The sequence below is a fragment of the Rutilus rutilus genome (assembly GCF_951802725.1).
Source record: "Rutilus rutilus genome assembly, chromosome: 23".
NCBI lineage: Eukaryota > Metazoa > Chordata > Actinopteri > Cypriniformes > Leuciscidae > Rutilus > Rutilus rutilus.
The window spans coordinates 9,714,236-9,735,438 of NC_140233.1; the positions used below are offsets into that span (position 1 = coordinate 9,714,236).

At 36.4% G+C, this 21,203-nt stretch overlaps 3 protein-coding genes and 1 long non-coding RNA gene across 4 annotated transcripts; 2 read left to right on the top strand and 2 right to left on the bottom strand.

The window, feature by feature from the left end:
* The first annotated feature begins 536 nt into the window (after positions 1-536).
* Positions 537-8,269, top strand: psmd13 (proteasome 26S subunit, non-ATPase 13). The gene is made up of 13 exons (XM_084397247.1): positions 537-777; positions 1,375-1,453; positions 1,537-1,571; positions 1,714-1,769; positions 1,886-1,929; positions 2,011-2,097; positions 3,508-3,679; positions 3,884-3,963; positions 4,668-4,793; positions 4,948-5,010; positions 6,388-6,468; positions 6,674-6,790; positions 8,050-8,269. Exons 1-13 carry the CDS (start codon positions 677-679, stop codon positions 8,143-8,145), a joined length of 1,137 nt encoding a protein of 378 aa, XP_084253373.1. The 5' UTR covers positions 537-676; the 3' UTR covers positions 8,146-8,269.
* A 968-nt stretch (positions 8,270-9,237) lies between these two features.
* On the bottom strand, positions 9,238-10,558 carry cox8b (cytochrome c oxidase subunit 8B). Its single transcript, XM_084397249.1, has 2 exons — positions 10,332-10,558; positions 9,238-9,479 (listed from the first exon to the last, which is right to left on the bottom strand). Exons 1-2 carry the CDS (start codon positions 10,446-10,448, stop codon positions 9,369-9,371), a joined length of 228 nt encoding a protein of 75 aa, XP_084253375.1. The 5' UTR covers positions 10,449-10,558; the 3' UTR covers positions 9,238-9,368.
* Positions 10,559-10,657: 99 nt separating this feature from the next.
* LOC311283077 lies at positions 10,658-20,157 on the top strand. The gene is made up of 3 exons (XR_014626009.1): positions 10,658-10,805; positions 13,893-14,027; positions 19,206-20,157. It is a non-coding gene; the product is annotated as an uncharacterized lncRNA (long non-coding RNA).
* tesmin (testis expressed metallothionein like protein) lies at positions 14,701-19,995 on the bottom strand (the record flags this gene model as incomplete). The annotated part of the gene is made up of 8 exons (XM_084397248.1): positions 14,701-15,232; positions 17,480-17,598; positions 17,690-17,827; positions 17,935-18,037; positions 18,205-18,264; positions 18,376-18,446; positions 19,252-19,361; positions 19,827-19,995. The coding sequence occupies 8 exons, from the start codon at positions 19,993-19,995 to the stop codon at positions 15,037-15,039; spliced, it is 966 nt and encodes a 321-aa protein (XP_084253374.1). The 3' UTR covers positions 14,701-15,036.
* Positions 20,158-21,203: the final 1,046 nt, after the last annotated feature.

Sequence of the window (21,203 nt, forward strand, 5' to 3'; positions counted from 1 at the left end):
TTCAACTCTTTACTTTGAGATAGAGATTTACATACATATATACATATATGCCTATTATAAATGTGTCTTTTGTGTGTTCACACAACAGACTGTAAAAAAAAAAAAAAAAAACAAGTTCACATATTTCCAATATTTACTGTAATGTTGCCCCAGAAACCAGGAGTATGTTTTAATGCAAGGAGTAAACAGGGTCTTACCAGAAGAGGCCATCTCACGCAAGCTAAAGACAGGCAACAAAAGAATATTAATTTTGAAAGTGAGTAGAGAAGACTAGGGTACAGCTACAGTAAACCTACACTGGGTTTGAGCCAGACAGAACATCAACCTGACTGACCGTCAAGAACTTTTTGTCTCTCGAAATAACTTAGAGACCCATCCATTGATATATAGAAATTAATTGATATCTACCTACCCTAGCTCTATCTAGCTAATCGTTTATAAATTATAAATGTTGCATCATTGCTAAACAACAATTCGTGTCGCTGCACAGCCTCCCCCTACTGGACGCATCAGGAACAACAGGGGCGTTGCGCTTCTGTGTATCCTCCGCTGCTCTAGGTGGCGGTAGCGCTCTGTTCACCTCAGCGTCCATTTATTTTAGTAGTGCAGATTTAATCGTGACTGCAGCGAGAGCTTCAATTTTTCTCACTCAAACAGTCAAAGATCTACGTTCAAGATGAAAGATGTCATCGGATACCTCAAACAACAGCAGAGCAAGAGCCCGACGGCCGAGATGGCCGCGGAGTGGCACTCACTGGAGGATTTTTACAACAGAAAGTAAGAATGATGTCTGTTCAGTGTCTGAATCTTAGCTAGCTGAGTCATTTAGCATGCTAAGCTAAAGGCAACTTCTATTACTTGCACAATGGATAATAATAATCTACTTTGTCCACTTTGAAATGTCTTTTAAAGACCGTGTTGGCCGTTAATTTGCGTAATGGTTTTATATTTGTTGATGTAGTTAATTATTGTAAAATGAGTTCTAGTGGCTAGCAAGTCATTCCTGAAGTGAGATATTTGTGTTATGCCACTTTTTTTGTTTTTAAGTGTTTCATATGAGATAAGATTTATAGAGGGTTTACACAATTATAAAGTAGACCGTTTCCTAATGTAATACAATGCGAAAACCATGCTTTATTCATTGAAAGGATGCAAATCATGGGTATCAAATCAGTGACTTGCTTGAGTGTCTGAACATATCAGCCTTTCAGTTGATAGATAGATAGATAGATAGATAGATAGATAGATAGATAGATAGATAGATAATTAGGTAGAGATAGATAGATAGATAGATAGATAGATAGATTAAATCCACATGTTGAGAGTAATTTGAATATCAGATCAACTTCCCTTTGTTTTCTGCCTCTTTGACAGATTGTGGCATCAGTTGACTCTGAAGCTGACAGACTTTGTGCAGGACCCCTATTTCGCCAAAGGGGACGGACTCATTCAGGTATCAGATCAGAATTCAGCTGCATTTGCACACTTCAGAAATGTGAGGTGAAACCTTTCATAAGTCTCTTTTGCTTCCCACAGCTCTATGAAAACTTCCTCAGTGATTTTGAACACAGGTAAGAAGCATTTCTGATGAGATTTCCCCATGCACGTGACAACCGAATTTTCCAGTTGGTAATAATAAAGCAGTAGATCATTTTGGAACCTCGGCTTATTGCAATTTGATTAAAAATAAATAAATCTTTTTTTTCTTGACAGAATCAACCCATTGTCCTTAGTAGAAATCATCCTTCATGTTGCAAAACACATGACAGGTACATCATTATTTTCCAATAGTGTTGTTTGCTGACTTCCATCGCAAAGCCTATAAGAGTGAACAAAAATGCTACTTTGTTGTAATATTATTAACATATGTCTTGTTTTTAATCAGATCCAAACACAGCCATCACCTTTCTAGAGAAAACAAAGGAGAAGGTAGCGAGTTGTTCTGTGTTTCAGCTCTGAGTTTACAACGTGATTGGCTACATATTAAAGTCATTGTCATTTTACTCTCAGGTCAAATCCAGTGATGAGGCCGTCATCCTCTGCAAAACCTCAGTTGGAAGCCTCAAGCTCGACATCAGCGATCTCCCAGCGACAAAGGTCATTCATAATAGCATATATTTCTTTTCTTAAAGGATTAGTTCACCCCAAAATGAAAACTTCCTAATAATTTACTCACCCCAATGCCATCCAAGATATCCATGTTTTTCTTTCCTCAGTGGGAGAGAAATTATGTTTTTTGAGGAAAACATTTCTGGATTTTTCTTCTAACAATGAACTTCATTGGTTACCATCGTTTTTAAGTCCAAATCAATGCAGTTTCAAAAGTCTTTGAAGTGTTTAAACGGGCTGTACGCGATCACAGCTGAAGAAGAGGTTGTTATCTAGCGAAACGATAGGTCATTTAAACATTTTTTTTAATAATTTATAGACTCGGATTGAGCTGATCAACAAACGGACAGGGAACTACGTCATCACGTTGAAAGGTCACGCCGGCGCCGGCAATACTATTTGAACTACTATTCATGTTCATCAGAATGTTATTCATATACTATTCATATTCATATTCACTGAATACTATTACTATATATATAATAGCAAACAATACTATTTGAACTATCCTCCTACGTACGGTCGCATTGTAAACAGTGGGGCGGTACTTCTGCCGGCGCCGGCGTGACCCTTCAACGTGATGACGTAGTTCCCTGTCCGTTTGTTGATCAGCTCAATCCGAACTATTGAAGGTAAAAAGTCCAAAAAAAAATGTTTTTTAGTAATTTTGAAACTGCATTGATTTGGACTTAAAAACGATGGTAACCAATGAAGTCCATTGTTAGAAGAAAAATCCAGAAATGTTTTCCTCAAAAAACATAATTTCTCTCCCACTGAGGAAAGAAAGACATGGATATCTTGGATGGCATTGGGGTGAGTAAATTATTAGGAAGTTTTCATTTTGGGGTGAACTAATCCTTTAAGGTGCAGCCACATTTGCAGTTGCTCTTTTCGCGGGTGAAATCAAGCCTTTTCAATAGAAATCTATGTGACCACAACGGGTTCGAGTTGGTCACGCAGATTCAACTGCTTGGTTTTGATGTGACATCGATACACTGTTGACAGTGGTTCTTTTTTTTTAGGGTTGTGCCGATTGATGATAGTATCGTGAATCAATGATGGTCAGAGATATCGCCAATGGCTGATGCCTCTGACGATATCAAGATGATAATTGGCTTGTTTTCCCATTGATGTATTTTATTATTATTATTATTAACTGGCTAGTATTATCATCAAATTAATATTAGGGCCTACAATTAATTTGCCTTCCCTAAATTCATAACATCACCACACTTAGACATTGAGGACTCCTTATTGAAATGTTTTAAAACCAACTACAATTCTACATCCCCAATCAAAATTGAATTGCAAGGTGATCTATTCACAAATTGGCACGAGTGACAATTGTATTTGAGACTGTTATTCATATAATTTTTCTTATGATTAATAATTTTGCAGAAATTAATAGAGGAAGTGGAAGAGATGCTGAACAACCTCCCGGGTGTGACATCAGTGCATGGGCGATTTTACGATCTGTCGAGCAAATATTACCGCATCATTGGGAACCACGCTTTGTACTACAAGGATGCCCTGCGGTACTTGGGATGTGTGGAAGCTAAAGACTTGCCTGGTAAGGATTCTGACTTCTGCATGATGTTTACATTTGACGAGATGCTTAAAGCAGCGCCCCCTAGTGTTGGCTCAGCACATCTACAGTAATCACTGGAAAGTAGAATTGGATCTGCATAATTTCAGGTGAAAATATGAGAAGATGCTAATGCGGTTGGGATTGTGCTTTAATGCTCACACCAGCTTTGTGCTTTTCTCACCACAGAGGCAGAGCAACAAGAAAGAGCTTTCACATTAGGTCTGGCCGGCCTGCTCGGAGAGGGGGTGTACAACTTTGGAGAACTGGTTAGTGCCTACCAGTGATATTTTAGTGTTATTGTGTCAGTATTTATATACTATTATAGTATTTATTCATTTTAATTTAATTAAGTTTTAGTAATTTTATGTTCTTTTTTTTTATACTTATTTTTATTCTATTTAGCTTTATTTTTATTATAGTTTTATTCATATTTTGAATGAGATTTTATTTGTATATTTTTAGTTATTTTTTTTGTAATTTAGTCATTTCGTTATTCATTATTTATAATTTTTTTATAATTACTATATATTTTTTGTAAAGGCAAATATTTGCTATTTAGGTTTAATTTATTTTTATTTCAGTTTTAGTTTGTTTTAGTGTTTATTGATTTCCAGTTAATAATTTTAGTGCCTCAATTGCCAAGTTTTTATTTTTTATTTTATTTTATATCAGATTTAAAAGAAATGTTTTTATTTTTAGCCAATGATAATAACTCTGCTTTAACTTACACATTTTTTATCAGTTAGTTGTAAAAGCAAAATTTTTAATTTATGCAAAATTAATATTGTTTTATTTCAGCTTTTTCAATGAATGCAATTTTTTATATATATATATATATATATATAGTTTAGTTTTAATTTTAATACAAATAATAAATAAACTGCATTGTACTGTTATATGTCTCCTTCATTGGCAGCTGCTTGTCTTGATGGATTTGTTTGCTCTAACAACATGAGTTTGATATTTAAAGCTGATGCACCCTGTCCTGGAGTCACTGAGGAACACAGATAAACAGTGGCTGATAGACACGCTCTACGCATTTAATGCAGGCAACGTGGAGAAATTCCAATCCCTGAAGACCGCATGGGGCCAACAGGTGAGCAGATGACTTATTAAATGCAAATGAAAAGCTGTCAAGTTTTTTTTTGTTTCTTCACTAAAAATATGTTGAAGAGGATTTCCGGTAGAAAATCATATATATTGTTAGTAAGTGAACCTGTATGAATTTTTTTTTCTTTTCCTCCTCAAAGCCTGATCTCGCAGCTCACGAGGGCAAACTCATGAAGAAGATCCAATTACTCTGTGTCATGGAGGTATAAATGCTATTTATTACAAATGTGACAGGGTGGCCGCGGGTCCTTAAAAAGTCTTAAAATGTCTTAAATAAAGTTTTCCTAATAAAAGGCCTTAAAAAGTATTAAAATGTCTTAAATTCAGATTCGACAGGTCTTAAATATTTCTGGTCACGTTACCACTAAAATGTCTCCAGTCTGACGGACCTAATGTCCGTCAAATAACCAGTGAAGCATCAAATTCGCGTCTATTCGCGTCTTTGCATTGACTTTGTATGTAATCTACTCGCGCAAACAATTAAATTCGCGTTTGGTGTGAACACACCATAAGAGACGCCGGCGCGACCACAACAGTGCCCAACATCAAATGGCAAACGTATAATGCAAGCGGAACGAAACTGCTCGTTATTGTGTGGTTGAAGGACCGTTTATCAGTTTGGACCAGTGCAGCGCGAGCCGATCGTGATCATGCGACACTGTTACTACACAGCGCTAATAAGAGATACAGTAAAGAAAGCATTTGAATTCGCCACAGAACTGACAGAAGTAATAACATCGCTGCGAGATCTAGTGAGAAGCATTCATATATCTCCGTTATTAACGGATCAAACAGCGCTGACGTGGAAACCTGGAAGAAACATTGTGCCATGAATGAACTATCAGTGTCCACAGATCAGCAACATTCACCATGGATTTACTGTAGTAACACTAACTGCAACCATGGACGTTTGGCAGGAATAGTAGGCTATAATGCCTTCAAGTAACATTACGTCGGTTTTATTTTTACATTATGAATACAATTGCTGCCCTCAACTGTTAATCTGAACTAAAATAATCCTTTGTTTATAACTACTACAATATGACATTTCATTTTTTCCAAGGAGCTGTTTTGTTTTATATGCTCCTAAGAAGAGTCAATTATAGCTCTAGAATTGCTCAAAGTAAAAAAAAATATCATACTTTATGATGTTAGTTTTAATATAAAAAAGAATAAAAAATTTAAATCAAGGAAATTTCTCTGGCATTTATTTCTTTATGCTGTATCAAACGTACCGAACCGAACCATGACACAAGTGTATCGTATCGAACTGAACCGTGAATTTTGTGAACCGTTACACCCCTAATATATACGCATGTAATATAATGTGTATTTCCATCACAGGTTTGGTCTTAAATTTCATTCAAAGTGGCATTAAAAAGGTCTTAAAAAGTCTTAAATTTAACTTGTTCATATCTGTAGACACCCTGTGTGATGAGCTGGTAAATTATTCTAAGTCCTTGTAGTATAATTTAGTTAAGCAGTACATCATTATTTGCTAATTAATTAAGTGGCACAGGAAGAGTTATTACTGTGAGTAAAACCATGCTAACACAGTTAATGATTGATTGTCTTCATAGATGACTTTCACACGGCCAGCCAATCACAGGCAGCTGACGTTCCAGGAAATTGCACAGAGTGCCAAAATACAAGTGAACGAGGTTTGTCTTTTCTTTTTGAGTGTATATATATATATATATATATATATATATATATAAATGACACTGTATTAAATAGTTAACATATATAACTTTTACAGCTAGTGTAATGAAGTGTTTTCTGTGGCCAGTCACCATAAAGTGTATTTAATCCAGGACTAGAGTTAATCTGTGTCTGGGTTAAGCTTATCATTACCCTTCCCCTCAGGTGGAGCTGTTGGTGATGAAGGCTCTGTCTGTCGGACTGATCAAGGGAAGCATCGATGAGGTGGAAAAGAAAGTTCACATGACCTGGGTTCAGCCCAGAGTGCTGGACTTGCAGCAGGTATGTCCACCTCAACCAAAGACTCCAAAATGTCTATATATATTTTCAGTTTAACGCATGAAATATAATCTTTTGCATCCTTTGGCTAGTGTTACATTATATGATCACTCTCTTGTTCATTCAAGTGCTTTTAAAGCATTCAAGTGCAATTAGATGCATATGTACTGGAGTGCTGTCTGAGAAGTGTCTCTCTGTGAACACACACTCGACACACACGTGGCCGTGCGCACTGAAAGCCACTTCTCAGACTGCGCTCCAGTACCACGTTGATTTTTCTTCTTTTTTTTCACGTTTTTGGCGAGTATCCATGTATGCATAGTCTTAAATGAGTTAAAAAGTTTTACAAGGATAGTTCACCCAAAAATGAAAATTCTGAAATGAATTGCTCACCCTCATGTCGTTCCAAACCCGTAAGACCTTCGTTCATCCTCGGAACACAAATGAAGATCTTTTTGATGAAATCTGAGAGCTTTCTATCCCTCTATAGACAGCTACGCAACTACCACTTTCAATCCCCAGAAAGGCAGTAAAGACATCATTTAAGTAATCCATGTGACGCCTGTGGTTTAACCTCAATTTTATGAAGCGACACAAATGCTTTGTGCAAAAAACCCCCATAATTTACCACTTTACTGTCATTTAAATTAATCTCCAATCACTAGAGCAACACAACGCATGCTTGTTGTTGACGCGAGAACAGTCATCTTCATTTGTGTTCCGAAGATAAACGAATGTCTTACGGGTGTGGAACGACATGAGGGTGAGAAAATGAAAGAATTTTCAATTCAAGCGAATGTAAATAGTTGTGAGAGAATCAAATCAGGTCTTAAAGTGACAGCAGCCTAATTAACCTGCTGCAGTCTGACATTAATGTTGATCAAAGAACAAAAGACAAAGAGAAAATCGCTCGCTGCACTTGACTGAATAACGGTTGTAGCTTTAAAATGATTCATCTATTTTCAATTTATAGTTTATGCATATACAATTTCATATACAAGTTCAGTAAAATTAAGAGTTGTTATATATTTTTAAAGTTTAAAATTTTGGGTTTCAGTTATACTGTAATGTTGAATGGCTAATTTATTCGGTAGAGACATCAGTTGCATTATTGGTATCGGGCTAGCTTTTATTCATAGTAGAAAGATGCCATTAAACATTTAAAATATAGCATTTTATGTTGTTTCTACATCGTTATTTGTATGTCTCTTGTTGTTTTCCTATGCCCAACACAAAGGATTTTTTTCCCCCCATCTCCACAGATTAAGGGCATGAAGGATCGTCTGGACCTCTGGTGTGGGGATGTTAAGAACATGGCCATGTTGGTGGAACACCAGGCTCAGGACATCCTGACTTAGAAGTGTTCTTCACCATGTCTGGCCCATCCGAACGTTCCCTTACATTGCATTCTCCACAAGCCTCAGTTCTTCGTTTGATGCGTGTCAGTATCTTCATTGTCATTAAAGTAACTTGTTTTCACAATCATTGTTTTGGGGGTTTTGTAGCAAATTTAAAGGGATAGTTCACCCAAAAATGAAAATTCTTCAATCTATTTTCAAAATATCATCTTTTATGTTCTGCAGGGAAAAAAAAGTCACAAGTTTAGAATGATATTAGGATGAGTAAATGATGACAGAATATTAATTTTTGCATAAACTATCAAAGAGGCTGATTGTTGAAAGGATCTGAACCACAATCACAATTATCAATACATACATTATCAATATAATGATTAATAAGGCATCTGTATTGCCCATTAAGAATAGCACTGTCAAAGTGAAGCCCTGAATTGCTTAAGAGCTTTTGGAAATGTGAAAATCTAAAAAAAATCTAGATTGGAATGCAGTTACTCCCACATCCTGCTCTGAAACAATGGACCTGTGCTCTAAAAAAAAAGCAGTCCAAAATCACCCTACACTACTGAGAATAGATGACGAGATGTTTTCCCTGCACATTTGATTTAATTTTGTATCCTAGCAACACACTTCTGCTGTGTCATATGCAAGGTACATTTCTATGCCTCTGTTACAAATATAAATAACTTTAAGGTAGTTTTTATTTATTTTTTTTATATAATTGGAGGATTTCTCCCCAGATTTGTTTATCAGGTAGTTACATGCATTATGCATACAACTGTTTTATCCAGCATGCATGAATATACTATTTGTTTATTCTGACATGAAAAAAATATATATATTTTTTAACTTTACATGATTAATCTCTAACTTGTGCATGCAATTAGTGTCCTTATTGCAATAGTTTTGTGCTTGCAACAAACAAATTTAAAATGTCTGCTTTACTTTGAATTGTTCATTTATGATATAATTGTGTTGCAAGGTTGTTGTTTTTTTACCTTCTTCCATTATCTTAGTTTTCAGAATTGATTGTCCTTTTGCTAGTTGACTTGTGATCATCTAACAGCAAACAAACATTAACGCAACATAGCCATGTACATTTTAATATATTTTAATCGATGCAGACCAGGTGCCACCAGTTGAGGCGTTCAAGTACAATCATTTATTAAAACATTCAAAGGTTAAATAGGCTTCGTAAGGAGGAATGCTCAAAGACAGATGGACGTTTATTCTCCGGCTGCACCAGGACGGTTCTTGTAGCTCTCCAAATGTGACAGGATCCATCCAGAGGGGCCCAGGATGGTCACGAAAAAGGTCCCCATTGCGATCAGTTGCTCCTGCATTGAGAACACAGTGACAGTAGTGAGATGCAGAACTATATTAGTCTATAATGGGTTTGTTTGTTTTATTTTTTAGGTGGGGTGGGGTGTATTTAGTAATAGACTGACCAAACTTTTTTCCCATGCATTGAACTCAAGCAAGTTGTATTTTTGGTGCCTTTTTCCTTAGAGATTACTGTTTCATGTGATTTTTATTTGGGCAAAACTATCCCAGATGTGAAATCAAATCTGAGGTATTTGTGGTTTGGGACATGTTAGCTATTATAGCTGGTCTAAAATGTTTTTTTAGCTGGCCCAGGCTAGAATACCAGCAATAAACCGGTGTTTGAAACAGTCTAGTTGGCTGACTAGCAAATGACCTGCTCAGAAACAGCACCTCCAAGCCACCATCCTAACCTGGATTTCCAAACAGGGGTGAACTTTATTTGCCCGACAGGGTCGTACAATTGGCTGCTTTCCAGAAACGTATAATGGCACGAAGCTCTTTAAACACATTCATTACATTACAGACTCTAATATTAATTTCTTCATTTTATGACTATGAAAATGTCGACATGACAGAAAGCTGGTCCCGAGCGCCATTTCCACACTGTACGTGAGCGCGCAAAAAGGATCAATGGCGTTATCGGCATTAGTCCCGTCTGACTTTTAATTACACTGACTAAGATATTATTCACAGGTTTTCATAACAGAATTAAAAAAAATTACCACTTCGCCTATTCATGTAGCAGCTATTTAGCAAGTTGCTCGAGAGTATCCATAACTTAACGTATTTCACAGGCCGTCACACTCCCGCGCGCGCAGTCAGTCTGGTGGTAAAGTGCGCAGTTAGAGTCAACCCATACTCACCCCAGTGGACAGCACATGTTTGGCTGGTTTGGCTGAAATGTTGGCTTTAGGGATGATTTGATGTCTCATCGTAGCCCTCAGCAGGTTGAAAGAGCAATTAAAGGCTGACATTGTCATGTTGTATATATCCAAACGTTAAAATATATGCGCCACTTGCGCGCGCCTCGAGTGGTAATGCGCCCTACAGGGAAAGCGAGACGAGTTGCAATTTCTTGTCTACCTGCCAACTCCTATTTAAGGTCAGGGCGAGGAAAAAAGAAAAAGAAATGTGTGTTTGCCAATCCGCTGCGAGTGTGATAAGCTCGGTCTATTTAATTGGCTGTCCCGCTGCAGTCAAGATGGAGAGTGTTTTCGTGCCTGCAGTCAGATGGATGCAACCTGGAAGATGTCTTAAAATGTAAGGTCTTCTCTACGGTGCTCTAAAACGGAAGAACTGAACCACAGAAGTTAGAAGGCAAAAATGCAGTCTATTTCGTACGTATTTTTCTGCTTTTTTTGCATGCTTCTTGTTATCTATAAATAACAAGATTTACAATATGGTATCTTTTGATTTCCACTTTTATCCCAATTTTTACTTTGTTTACTTACATTTCAGTGTTATATTGTATTTATATAGGCTTTTGTATTGCAACAAAAATAACTAAGCTTACTAGTAGGCTATAATAATCCATGTCCTTGCTCTCAGTAAATGGATCCATTTCAAAATGTAGGCTATACGCAACTCATAAAACACTTAAGTACTGTTGAAAAACATGTTCAGAACTATTAACCTTGGTTATAACCATTCATTCTGCCTCGCCAATAATGTACCAGAAGATGGAGCTATATGATTTTTATTCAGCAAGGATTGGCCCATTAAATTGACGAATTATTTCAAATAAAAGCTGTTCTTTTTAACGTTCTATTCACCAAAAAAATACTTTTAATCAGCTATTTTTAGCATTACGCACGTGTTTCTTGAGCACCAAATCTGCACAAATGATTTCTGAAGAATGTTTGTGACAAGATTGAAAATTCAGCTCTGCCTTCACATTAAAGTTACGGTTTAGAATATAGTCCTAATACAGTAAAAAAAAGAAGAAAGAAATTGAAATAATATTTAGTTTTTAATTATTTTTTTGGTGCGTTCAAGTCTCTTGGGAAGTTCGTATTTACGAGATGGTAAGTCGTGTTTATGACGTCATATGGCGGTTTCCCTTCTCGCAAACTACACAAAAATACAGCAAGGTTTACAGCAAGCTTACTCTACTTCTAGAAAATTAAGAATAACGAATTTGTGTCAGGTTTGCTTTTTTATGGTTTTAATTAATTTATGAAGCCACTGTAAACTTTTTCGTTAGGCCTATTGTTATGTAGCCTATAACAATGCTATTATATATTGTGCAGGCAATTCTTTTATTTAGTTGTAAATAAAAAAAAGCCTGACCATGTCACTAATACCTATAGCCTACACTCTAAAAAAAATTCTGGGTTAATTGGCTACACAGCACCTGGGTAAAAATAGTTGTATTTTTTAAATGACACAACAGCATTTGGGTAAAAAAGAAAAAGAAGAAAAAAAAGAACCCAGCATTTTTAAGTGACCCAGCACATGGGTAAAAAATAACAATAAAAATAACCCAGCATTTTTTAGTGTGTAAATATTGTGGTATTCCGCCGCTTCTCACTGACACTGACACGCCCCCGAACTCGAGCTTCTCACTCGAGTTTGTGGTGGCGTTCGTGTGCGTTCAGCTCGTATAATACGATCTTTCAGACACGACTTGAACGCACCACAGTCTATGGATAGCATATATTGGCTAAAACTTTACACCCACAATTTTAAAGATGAAAATCATAGTTTATAATAAAAATAAAGTGTATAAAGCAGTGAATTTTGATTGTCCTAGTCTTTTGTTCTTAAATGACATCATCCTTCAGGAAGTGACATCATATTTGGTGGGAAAACAGCACAAACAAGACAAATTCTGATGTTTTGATGGCATTAGACTGCAACTTTAGCTGTTAATGTGCTTCCTGCAAGTTTTCCTGCCAATTTTAATGCTGTAATTGATAATGTTAAATTGAGCATATATCTAAAAGTCTATACCTGTTGTGGAAATACTTACTTAAATTACAACACAGGCATATTCAGAATGCCTTGCTTATGTGACCTCGCGAAAGTGAAACTGGCTAAAGACTTGAAAATATCCACTCGTTTGCTTTGCAGTGCTTCAGTTTTTAATTAGATTTATAGGCTAAATTATTCTACACGGTTAAACAGAACACATATTGTGAGAGAATAGCTCCCATGTTGTTTTTGTTGAAGACTGAAGTGCATGCGAGGATAGTGAAAGAAGCCATTGCTCTCTGAGCGGGCGTCACGTCTGGCTCACATGATATGATATATCCTTTGGCAACTGCTGGACTTTGGCTGCGATTCTGAGGTATTCAAGGTCATCTGAAGTACCCCAGCTGCCTTGGATTTATGTCTATATACATACAATGACTTCTGTTTATCAAGAAAAGTGCAACTAAAAGTGTAAAGAAACTGAAACAAACGCAGAAGCATAAAATAACCACAACTGGGGATATAATTCAACTTCAGTGTGAATATTATTTATTTCATTTATAAAACATGATTCTCACCACTGTCAGAACATTAAAAAGTGACTTAAAAAGTGTGACACTTCCTAAATATGAAGTTTGTCGAAACAGCTATCTTAAACAGCAGACAAAAAAAACAATTCTTTCCCCCCACATATTTGACATAAATAGATTTATTTTGAATCTTAAACATTACAAAATATGGCACACTGTACACAAACCCTTCACTCCAATTAATGGATAACAAAGTTCTGTGTTGCGAACAATCCTGATTGTTTTCTTGCATTCAACGACTTCAGCTTCTGAAACCCTTGAAGAAAACACAACAGTTTAAGTTAATTGAAAATTAAACAAATCAAGAGCTGTATATCTGCAACAATCAGGAATCACCTTTGAGAATTGTGTACCAGCTTTTCAACCCTGAATTTGAAATAATGTCATCAATGTCAGGGACAAACCGTCTTCCATCTGGAAAAAGAAAATTCAATACAGCAAGAAATCAAAATCTGGCCACATATATTCATACTTAATTTCAAACGGAAGATCATCAGCTGGCAATCAATTTGAGGTCAGACAACACTCACGTTTTCCCTTTAGATACAGCATCGACTGTGGTCCCCAGTTCTTAGATAACGTGGTCTATTAAAATACATTTGCAGCAAATAAGTAAAAGAAACAGCATAAATAATTCGAATAAAAACTCAAAAAAACATACCTTTTTAATGCAATGACACTCTCTCACCAGTAAAAATATCACAACTGTGCATGTCCATAAAATCCACATTCTTGATATCTATAAAGAGAAAACAGATGAAACATGATCTTTTATTCTATGCTAATGTATGCACGTAAAAATACCTGTATGCAATATTTACCATTTTTGTTGGATCAAGAATTGTTTTTGATGAGAAGAACTAAACAAATCTGAACGGTCCAGTTCCCTACTCCTCTATTTATGTTCTTCTTTAACAACAGGACCCAAGGTTCGATACAACCCCCTGCGAGAGACATCACTTGCTTGCACCTTGTCCTATCATGGGAACGCTTTCTACATTAACCCGCCACAAATGCTTGACGTCAAGAGTGTCTCCTATAATGAAAATCAATACGGTGAGGTTTTCCTTAAAGCTGTGTGTCTAAAATTCTGCACATGAGGAAAAACACTCATGTTTTTCTTAAGAGAGTCTCAACCTTGAATCCGAAATGGCTTGAACGAGTTACTTGCGTGAAAGGTGACGTAAAATTGACCTTTTTATTAATCAAAGTGAGTATAAGCCTGGCTGATTCGGGTAGGTGTTAAGATTAAAAATGATAAAATAAGCAAGATTTTTTTTAAAAACACATCAGGATGTCAATCAATTTAGTCACTGATGCATAAACGCTGTGACAGCTCCAGTACATAAACACAACTGCAAATGACAAAATTAAAATGCCAATTAAATTTTTTAATGCACGGAAATGACTGCTCATACAACCTGACAGAAATTCCCTGACATGAGAAACCAGATAAAATTTCAGAACAGCAAAAAAACATTCCAGAACAAACAACAAGTAACGTGGAGAAACATGTAAACTTCTGGTTAAACGGTTTAAAAGCAAGTGTTTTTTTCTTTAGATGATATAAGGTATTCTCAAAACAAACTACCAAAAAAAAAATGGTGGGAATAAATGGAAACAAATACAAATAATAATTTACATATTTCTTTTTTTTTTAAATAAAAATGTAAATCGTGCTTAAATAATATAGTGCGATATAAATAAACAAGAATATGAAGTGGAAATGGATATAAATAAATCAACTGAAATAATATATAAACAATATTTAAACAAAAATTAATTAACATGTAAATTTAAATATATAAATATAAATAACCTGTTCAATTAAAATCAAGCAGATGTGATATGGTGGGAAATAAAGAAATAAATGGAAAATATATATATAAATAATAGTCATTTTTATCATATTTAAATTACGCCATTTGTATTTAAATAAATAAATAGAAATAAATAAATAAAATATGCTATTAAAGCATCTCTTAACATTTAAAGGAAACAAAAACAGAAACACTTGTTTAAATCACATCTGGATCGATCACAACACTGAGCGCTTGTTCCCGAGCTACACATTGAATTGCACGTTGGTGGATTTGAATATCGATCGCACGATCTGCGTCAGGCACTGGCCGAACTCCTCCAAAATCATTCTCTCAGCGTGAGCTGAAGTGTACCCTTCCTTCTCTGCCTCTTCAGCATGGGCGAGGAGACAGCCGCATGTGGCTTCCACTACATCAGGCGTGATGCACGCCAGAGGACACCTATCAACAGAGACACCCTCGGTGACTGAAGGAATAACAAAACCCTACTGCTCTCATTTACTACCTTTTGAAAAACAACCAACAAAGCACGACAGAAGCAGCAGCCTTTAATCTCAATCTCGTTGGACTAGTGATGCCATAAATGCAGATATATATTTATAGGATATATACACATACACTGACCTGCCACTTTCTTAGGCACACCTGTTCAACTGCTTGTTAGTGCAAATATCTAATCAGCCAATCACATGGCAGCAACTCAATGCATTTAGGCATGTAGACATGGTCAAGACTGAGATCTTTAGAGATCTGCTGAAGTTCCAACTGAGCATCAGAATGGGGAAGAAAGGTGATTAAAGTGACTTTAAATGTGCCATGGTTGTTGGTACCAGACTGGCAGATCTGAGTATTTCTGAAACTCAGCCATTTTCACGCTCAGCCATCACTAGGGAGAAATTATCCAGTGAGAGGCAGTTCTGTTTGGCAAAATGCTTTGTTGATGCCAGAGGTCTGAGGAGAATAGCCAGACTGGTTGAAGCTGATTGAAAGGTAACAGTAACACGAATAACATCTTGTTACAAACGAGGTCTGCAGAAGAGCATCTCTGAACGCACAACATGTCGAACCTTGAAGCAGAGCGACACACCAGTGCCTCTTCTGTCAGCTAAGAACAGGAAACTGAGGCTACAATTCACACGGGATCACCAAAATCGGACAATAGAAGATTGGAAAAACATCGCCTGGTCTGCTGAGTCTCGATTTCTGCTGAGACGTTCAGATGGTAGGGTCAGAATTTGGCGTAAACAGCATGAAAGCATGGATCCATCTGGCCTTGTATCAGCGGTTCAGGCTGCTGGTGGTGTAATGGTGTGGGGGGAATTTTCTTGGCACACTTTGGGTCCCTTAGTACCAACTGAGCATTGTTTAAACATCTGAGTATTGTTGCTGACCATGTCCATCCCTCTACGACCACAGTGCATCGTCTTCTGATGGCTACTTCCAGCAGGATAACACAAAATGTCCAATTATCGCAAGCTGGTTTCTTGAACCTACTAATGAGTTCACTATACTCAAATATCCTCCACAGTCACCAGATCTCAATCCAATAGAGCAGCTTTGGGATGTGGTGAAACGGAGGATTCGCATCATGGATGTGCCAGCCGACTGTGTGATACTATCATGTCAATATGGACCAAAATCTCTGAGGAATGTTTCCAGCACTTTGTGGAATCTATGCCATGACGAATTAAAGGGGTGGTTCGGGATTTTTGACATCGGACCTCATTTTTAAGTCAGCCTGGTTGTTATTCATCAGTGGAGACATTTTTTTTTTTTAATTATCCAGTCCTTATATTTGGATAGTTAGCCGATGCTAGGCTAGCGCGAGTCAATGGTATATGTTAGCCAGCCATTAAAAACCGTTTTACCCACTCCACAGTGCACCAAACGCAAATCAATTATAACACTAGACTATCGATGTATATGTCCGTTGAGAGAATAATGTTAGAAATCAAACTTACCTTTCATCACATTGCATTAGTTATAATTTGTTCCCTGTAATCATAAGCCTTGTCTACAGCAGCAGCGGAGTGATATTGATTACCTAGGCAACCGAGTGAGCCGGTACACACACGACGCAAGTGTATTTACCTGTGTTTACTTTTTGCCGCATTACTAACCGGAGCAAAGTAAAATTCCGCAGCTGTTGAGAAACTAGTTCCTTTGGGATCATTGAGATGAAAGGTAAGTTTGATTTCTAACATTATTCTCTCAACGGACATTTGCATCGATAGTCTAGTGTTAATTGATTTGCGTTTGGTGCACTGTGGAGTGGGTAAAACGGTTTTTAATGGCTGGCTAACATATACCATTGACTCGCGCTAGCCTAGCATCGGCTAACTATCCAAATATAAGGACTGGATAATTTAAACAAAAAAAATGTCTCCACTGATGAATAACAACCAGGCTGACTTAAAAATGAGGTCCGATGTCAAAAATCCCGAACCACCCCTTTAAGGCAGTTCTGAAGGCAAAAGGGGTCAAACATGGAACAAGCAAGGTGTACCTATTACAGTAGCCAGTGTATGTGTGTGTGTACACATCTAGTCATTTTTGAAAATACAAGGCTACAATTCATTTTTTTTTCTATTTTCATGAGAAAAGATATTTAAAAAAAACACTTAATAGAAAAATGAGTTATTATTGTACTGTTTTTATGGTTCAGTATTATAATGGACTCATATGTACCTGGTCGGGTTGTAGATGCTGGAGTCAGGCCTGTCCCGGTCTGATCTCTTCTTCGAAGGGCTTTCCTCATAGTTTCGGCAGCCCACACACTTACAGGTGGATGTGCACATGATTTTGGCCTGTGTGGGATTGCAGTGTAGAGTGTCTCCAAAACAATCACACTACTGAATATATACTACATATAAGATCAGCCAAAACATCCCAGCTTACCTCATAACACTCACAGTAGTTCTTCAGGCAGCCTGAACGCTTGCAGTTGCAGCCTTTTGTGTGACGTCCCTTTACATTCCCCTGCTTCTTACTGCCAATCTTAGGCCGAAAAGCCCCTGGATTCCTCTCAAGACAGGTCTTAGGAGCAATAAAAATGCAAAATATAATGAGGTTATCAGTGGCATCTAATCGAAGAAACACATTAGAGTTGGTATGTTTTAAGAGGTTATTGCTATGCGGTTCACCTTTATAGCCTGGGATCTCTCTACATCATGCTCAGTATTATTGAAGCAGTTTATGCATTTGCAGTTGTTGCAGACCTCTCCGTTCGCAAAACATTCACAATAACTGTCAGAGAAATGATTTGGTCATTTGGAGCTGATTTTACATAGTATTTTACATAGTCATCATGACCAAAGCAAGTATAAAACAGATCATTGTGTAACCAAGAATCAGTTGAGGGCACATTTGACCAAACAAGAAGCTAAAAAAAACTACAACATGAAAATACTTACAGTTTCAGACACTGAGATTTTGTACAGTTGCAGGGCCTCTTTGATTTTTCCCACTTCACACTAATAAACAAAGAACAGTTATGCCATAGTTTAGAGTGTTTTATAAAAGTGATAGATCAGTTTTCAGGAATAAACACGCGATGTGAGGTTTTACAGTAATAACACATGTACCGTCCACGTCCTCTAGTGTGACCCTCCTCTTCCTGTTCTACAGTCGCAGTAGGGCAAAGCGTCTGATGCAGCTAAAAAAAAAGTAAAAATATATGTTTTTAAATGTAATACCTTTTAAATGTTTATATATATATATATATATATGCACTTTTATTTATTTATTTTGTATTTAGACAAATACAACCGTACAAAACGCACATACCATACTTAGGAAACCTAAGAAGAAATGTCCTGGTCATATTTTACCCCAAAATCAATTTTTTTTAAAATTGTATAAATAAAATGATGTAAATTTAAGACCATTAAGATTGGAGGCATTATTTTCCTGAAAATTCAGCAAATTCCCATTTCTAAAATACAAAAAAATTACTTTCTCATTAATTTAATGAGAAACACTAATAATAAATTAAATTGTAAAGTACAGTGGATGTATACATCATAGAAGCATGCTATAAAGTTGATTTTAATTTAAGCAAGTTTATTTTCATTACTGTATTATTAATGTCACAATGAGAAAATATATAGTGTTAAAAGTTGTTTTAATTTTAAGCAAAATATAATTTTCTTTTAATTTTTAGGTAAAGTGTGACAAACAATTACTCATTATGTATGTATAGGCCTTTAACTTTAACTTTTTAACTTTAATGCATTTGGCAAGACGCTTTTATCCAAAGCGACTTACATTGCATTTCAAGGTACACATTTTACATTCTTATCAGTTCTTGCTTTCCCTGGAAATCAAACCCATGACCTTGGCGTTGGAGGCTCCAACGCTCTACCGTTTGAGCTACAGGAAACCTTTACATAATTATGTGTTATATTTACTCCAGGTTTCAAATGAGACTGGCTGAAAATGATGTTTGCCTTCAACGCTACCTGTGAAGCGTAAGGTCCTGGCGTGAGGTTGAACGTCACACCTGCAGATGTCGTGTGGGTCTGAGGCAGCCCAGTGAACACGGTCTTCTCTGAATGTCTGGCATCTGACGCTGGACAGGACATTCAAATACTTCAACAATACATACAACTACTAAACTTGTAGTGCATTTTAAAATAAAAAGTCCAAGCAATCTGAAAGGGGTCAGATCATAAGAAATAAAATTTCCTTTAGCTTTAAAAATGCTTGAAGTCAGAAGTATGTCAGCATTAGAAAGGAACTACGTTTATTTTTAACAACAGTAAATGCTGTTATTCAATTTACATGCAAAGGGATTATTTAAATAGAAGACTGAAAGGCAAAGCAACAAAACAAGCCTGTTCGACTCCAAAGAGCATGGAGAGTGTGGAAAATGGGCATGAAACTAAATTATGGCTTAATAGTTTTGGCACCAAAAAAAACCTGAATGAGCATTATACATGGACCTCAAAGGAAAACATAAAAAATTCATGATATGACCCTTTTGAATCAATTAAAATATCTACATGTGTTATAATCATTGAGGTTTGAAGTTCACCTTTTCCATGAGGTAACTGGTCCTCAGTAGAGCAGCTCTGGACTGACAGCTTAGACAGAGACTCTGTGTTGAGATCCGTCATCATAGAGTGAGGAATCTGATCAGGACTGCAGTGGTTCAACATGACGACCTGCCCTCCATCACACACAAACTGCACGGGCTGTAACATCTAAGAGAAGATGGCCTGTTTCAAGACTTTCCAAATGGCTTCATTTTCATTCATCAAAGACCTCCAGTTTATTGGCATAATCTGTCCTTGACACTCAAAAGAACATGAATAAAGTGGAGCAATCTAAATGCAACTATGTATTAAAAAACACTTATAAATGGCAAATATTTTATAATTGTACATTATTCTTTTTTTTTATTTTTTTTTATAAAATCTACTTTAGAGAATAACAATATTTTTTATACATATTATTATTATAATGTTTGTAACAAGAATAATAAATAATTTGCATTAGAATTAAAGTTTGGGGTCAGTCTTTTAAATAGTTTTTTTTTTAAGTATCTTATGCTCACCAAGGCTGCATTTATTTGATACAGTATAAACCCTAATATTTTTCTTTTTTAATATATTTTCAAATGTAATTTATTCCTGTGATGCAAAGCTGAATTTTCAGCATCATTACTCACATAATCACATGATTCAGAAAGTCGACTTACAAATGGCTAACTGGGATTTGGGAAATTATTTGAATTTTTATTTCATTTTTTTAAATGCACACTTCATGTTCATAAGCCCCATAAAACCTGCCAATTACAGCAATTACAAATATTTGTAAGAGAGCATTTGAGAGAGCTAATACCTGACAGATATTGGACGTCCGAACTGGATGCTTCTCCCCCATCTCGTGCTGGTCATGAGGTGACACAAGAAGAGCATGTGGCTGATTTCTCTGAAAAGGTATTATGAAGAATCCATTAACTCCCTTTGAACCGAGGGTATGCTTCACATACACACACACATCTTCAGACGGCACATTACATTAACATGTCTGAATCCTTGGTGTGTAGAATAACCCTCCATATTGTAATCATCTGCACTTTCGGAGCTGATAGTATTGACAGATCGACAGATCTCTGCCTGTGAGATAAACAAACAAATGAGATAAGTTTTGCTTATTTAATGAGTTAGAGACATAAACTACTTACTGGAAATGCTTAAGGCATTCAGTTCAAATGAGATTTAGGATTTCGCATAATAAATACTTCAATTTGTGCACACTCACTGATGACATGCCATAGTGAAAAGCCTCCTGGGATGGCCATGGGCTTCTAATGGAGCTGTATGGTTGGCCCAGTGCATGCTGATAATGGCTTGACGGAGCCAGTAGGTATTCAGGATAGGACGCCGAGCCAAAGTGGGCTACTGGA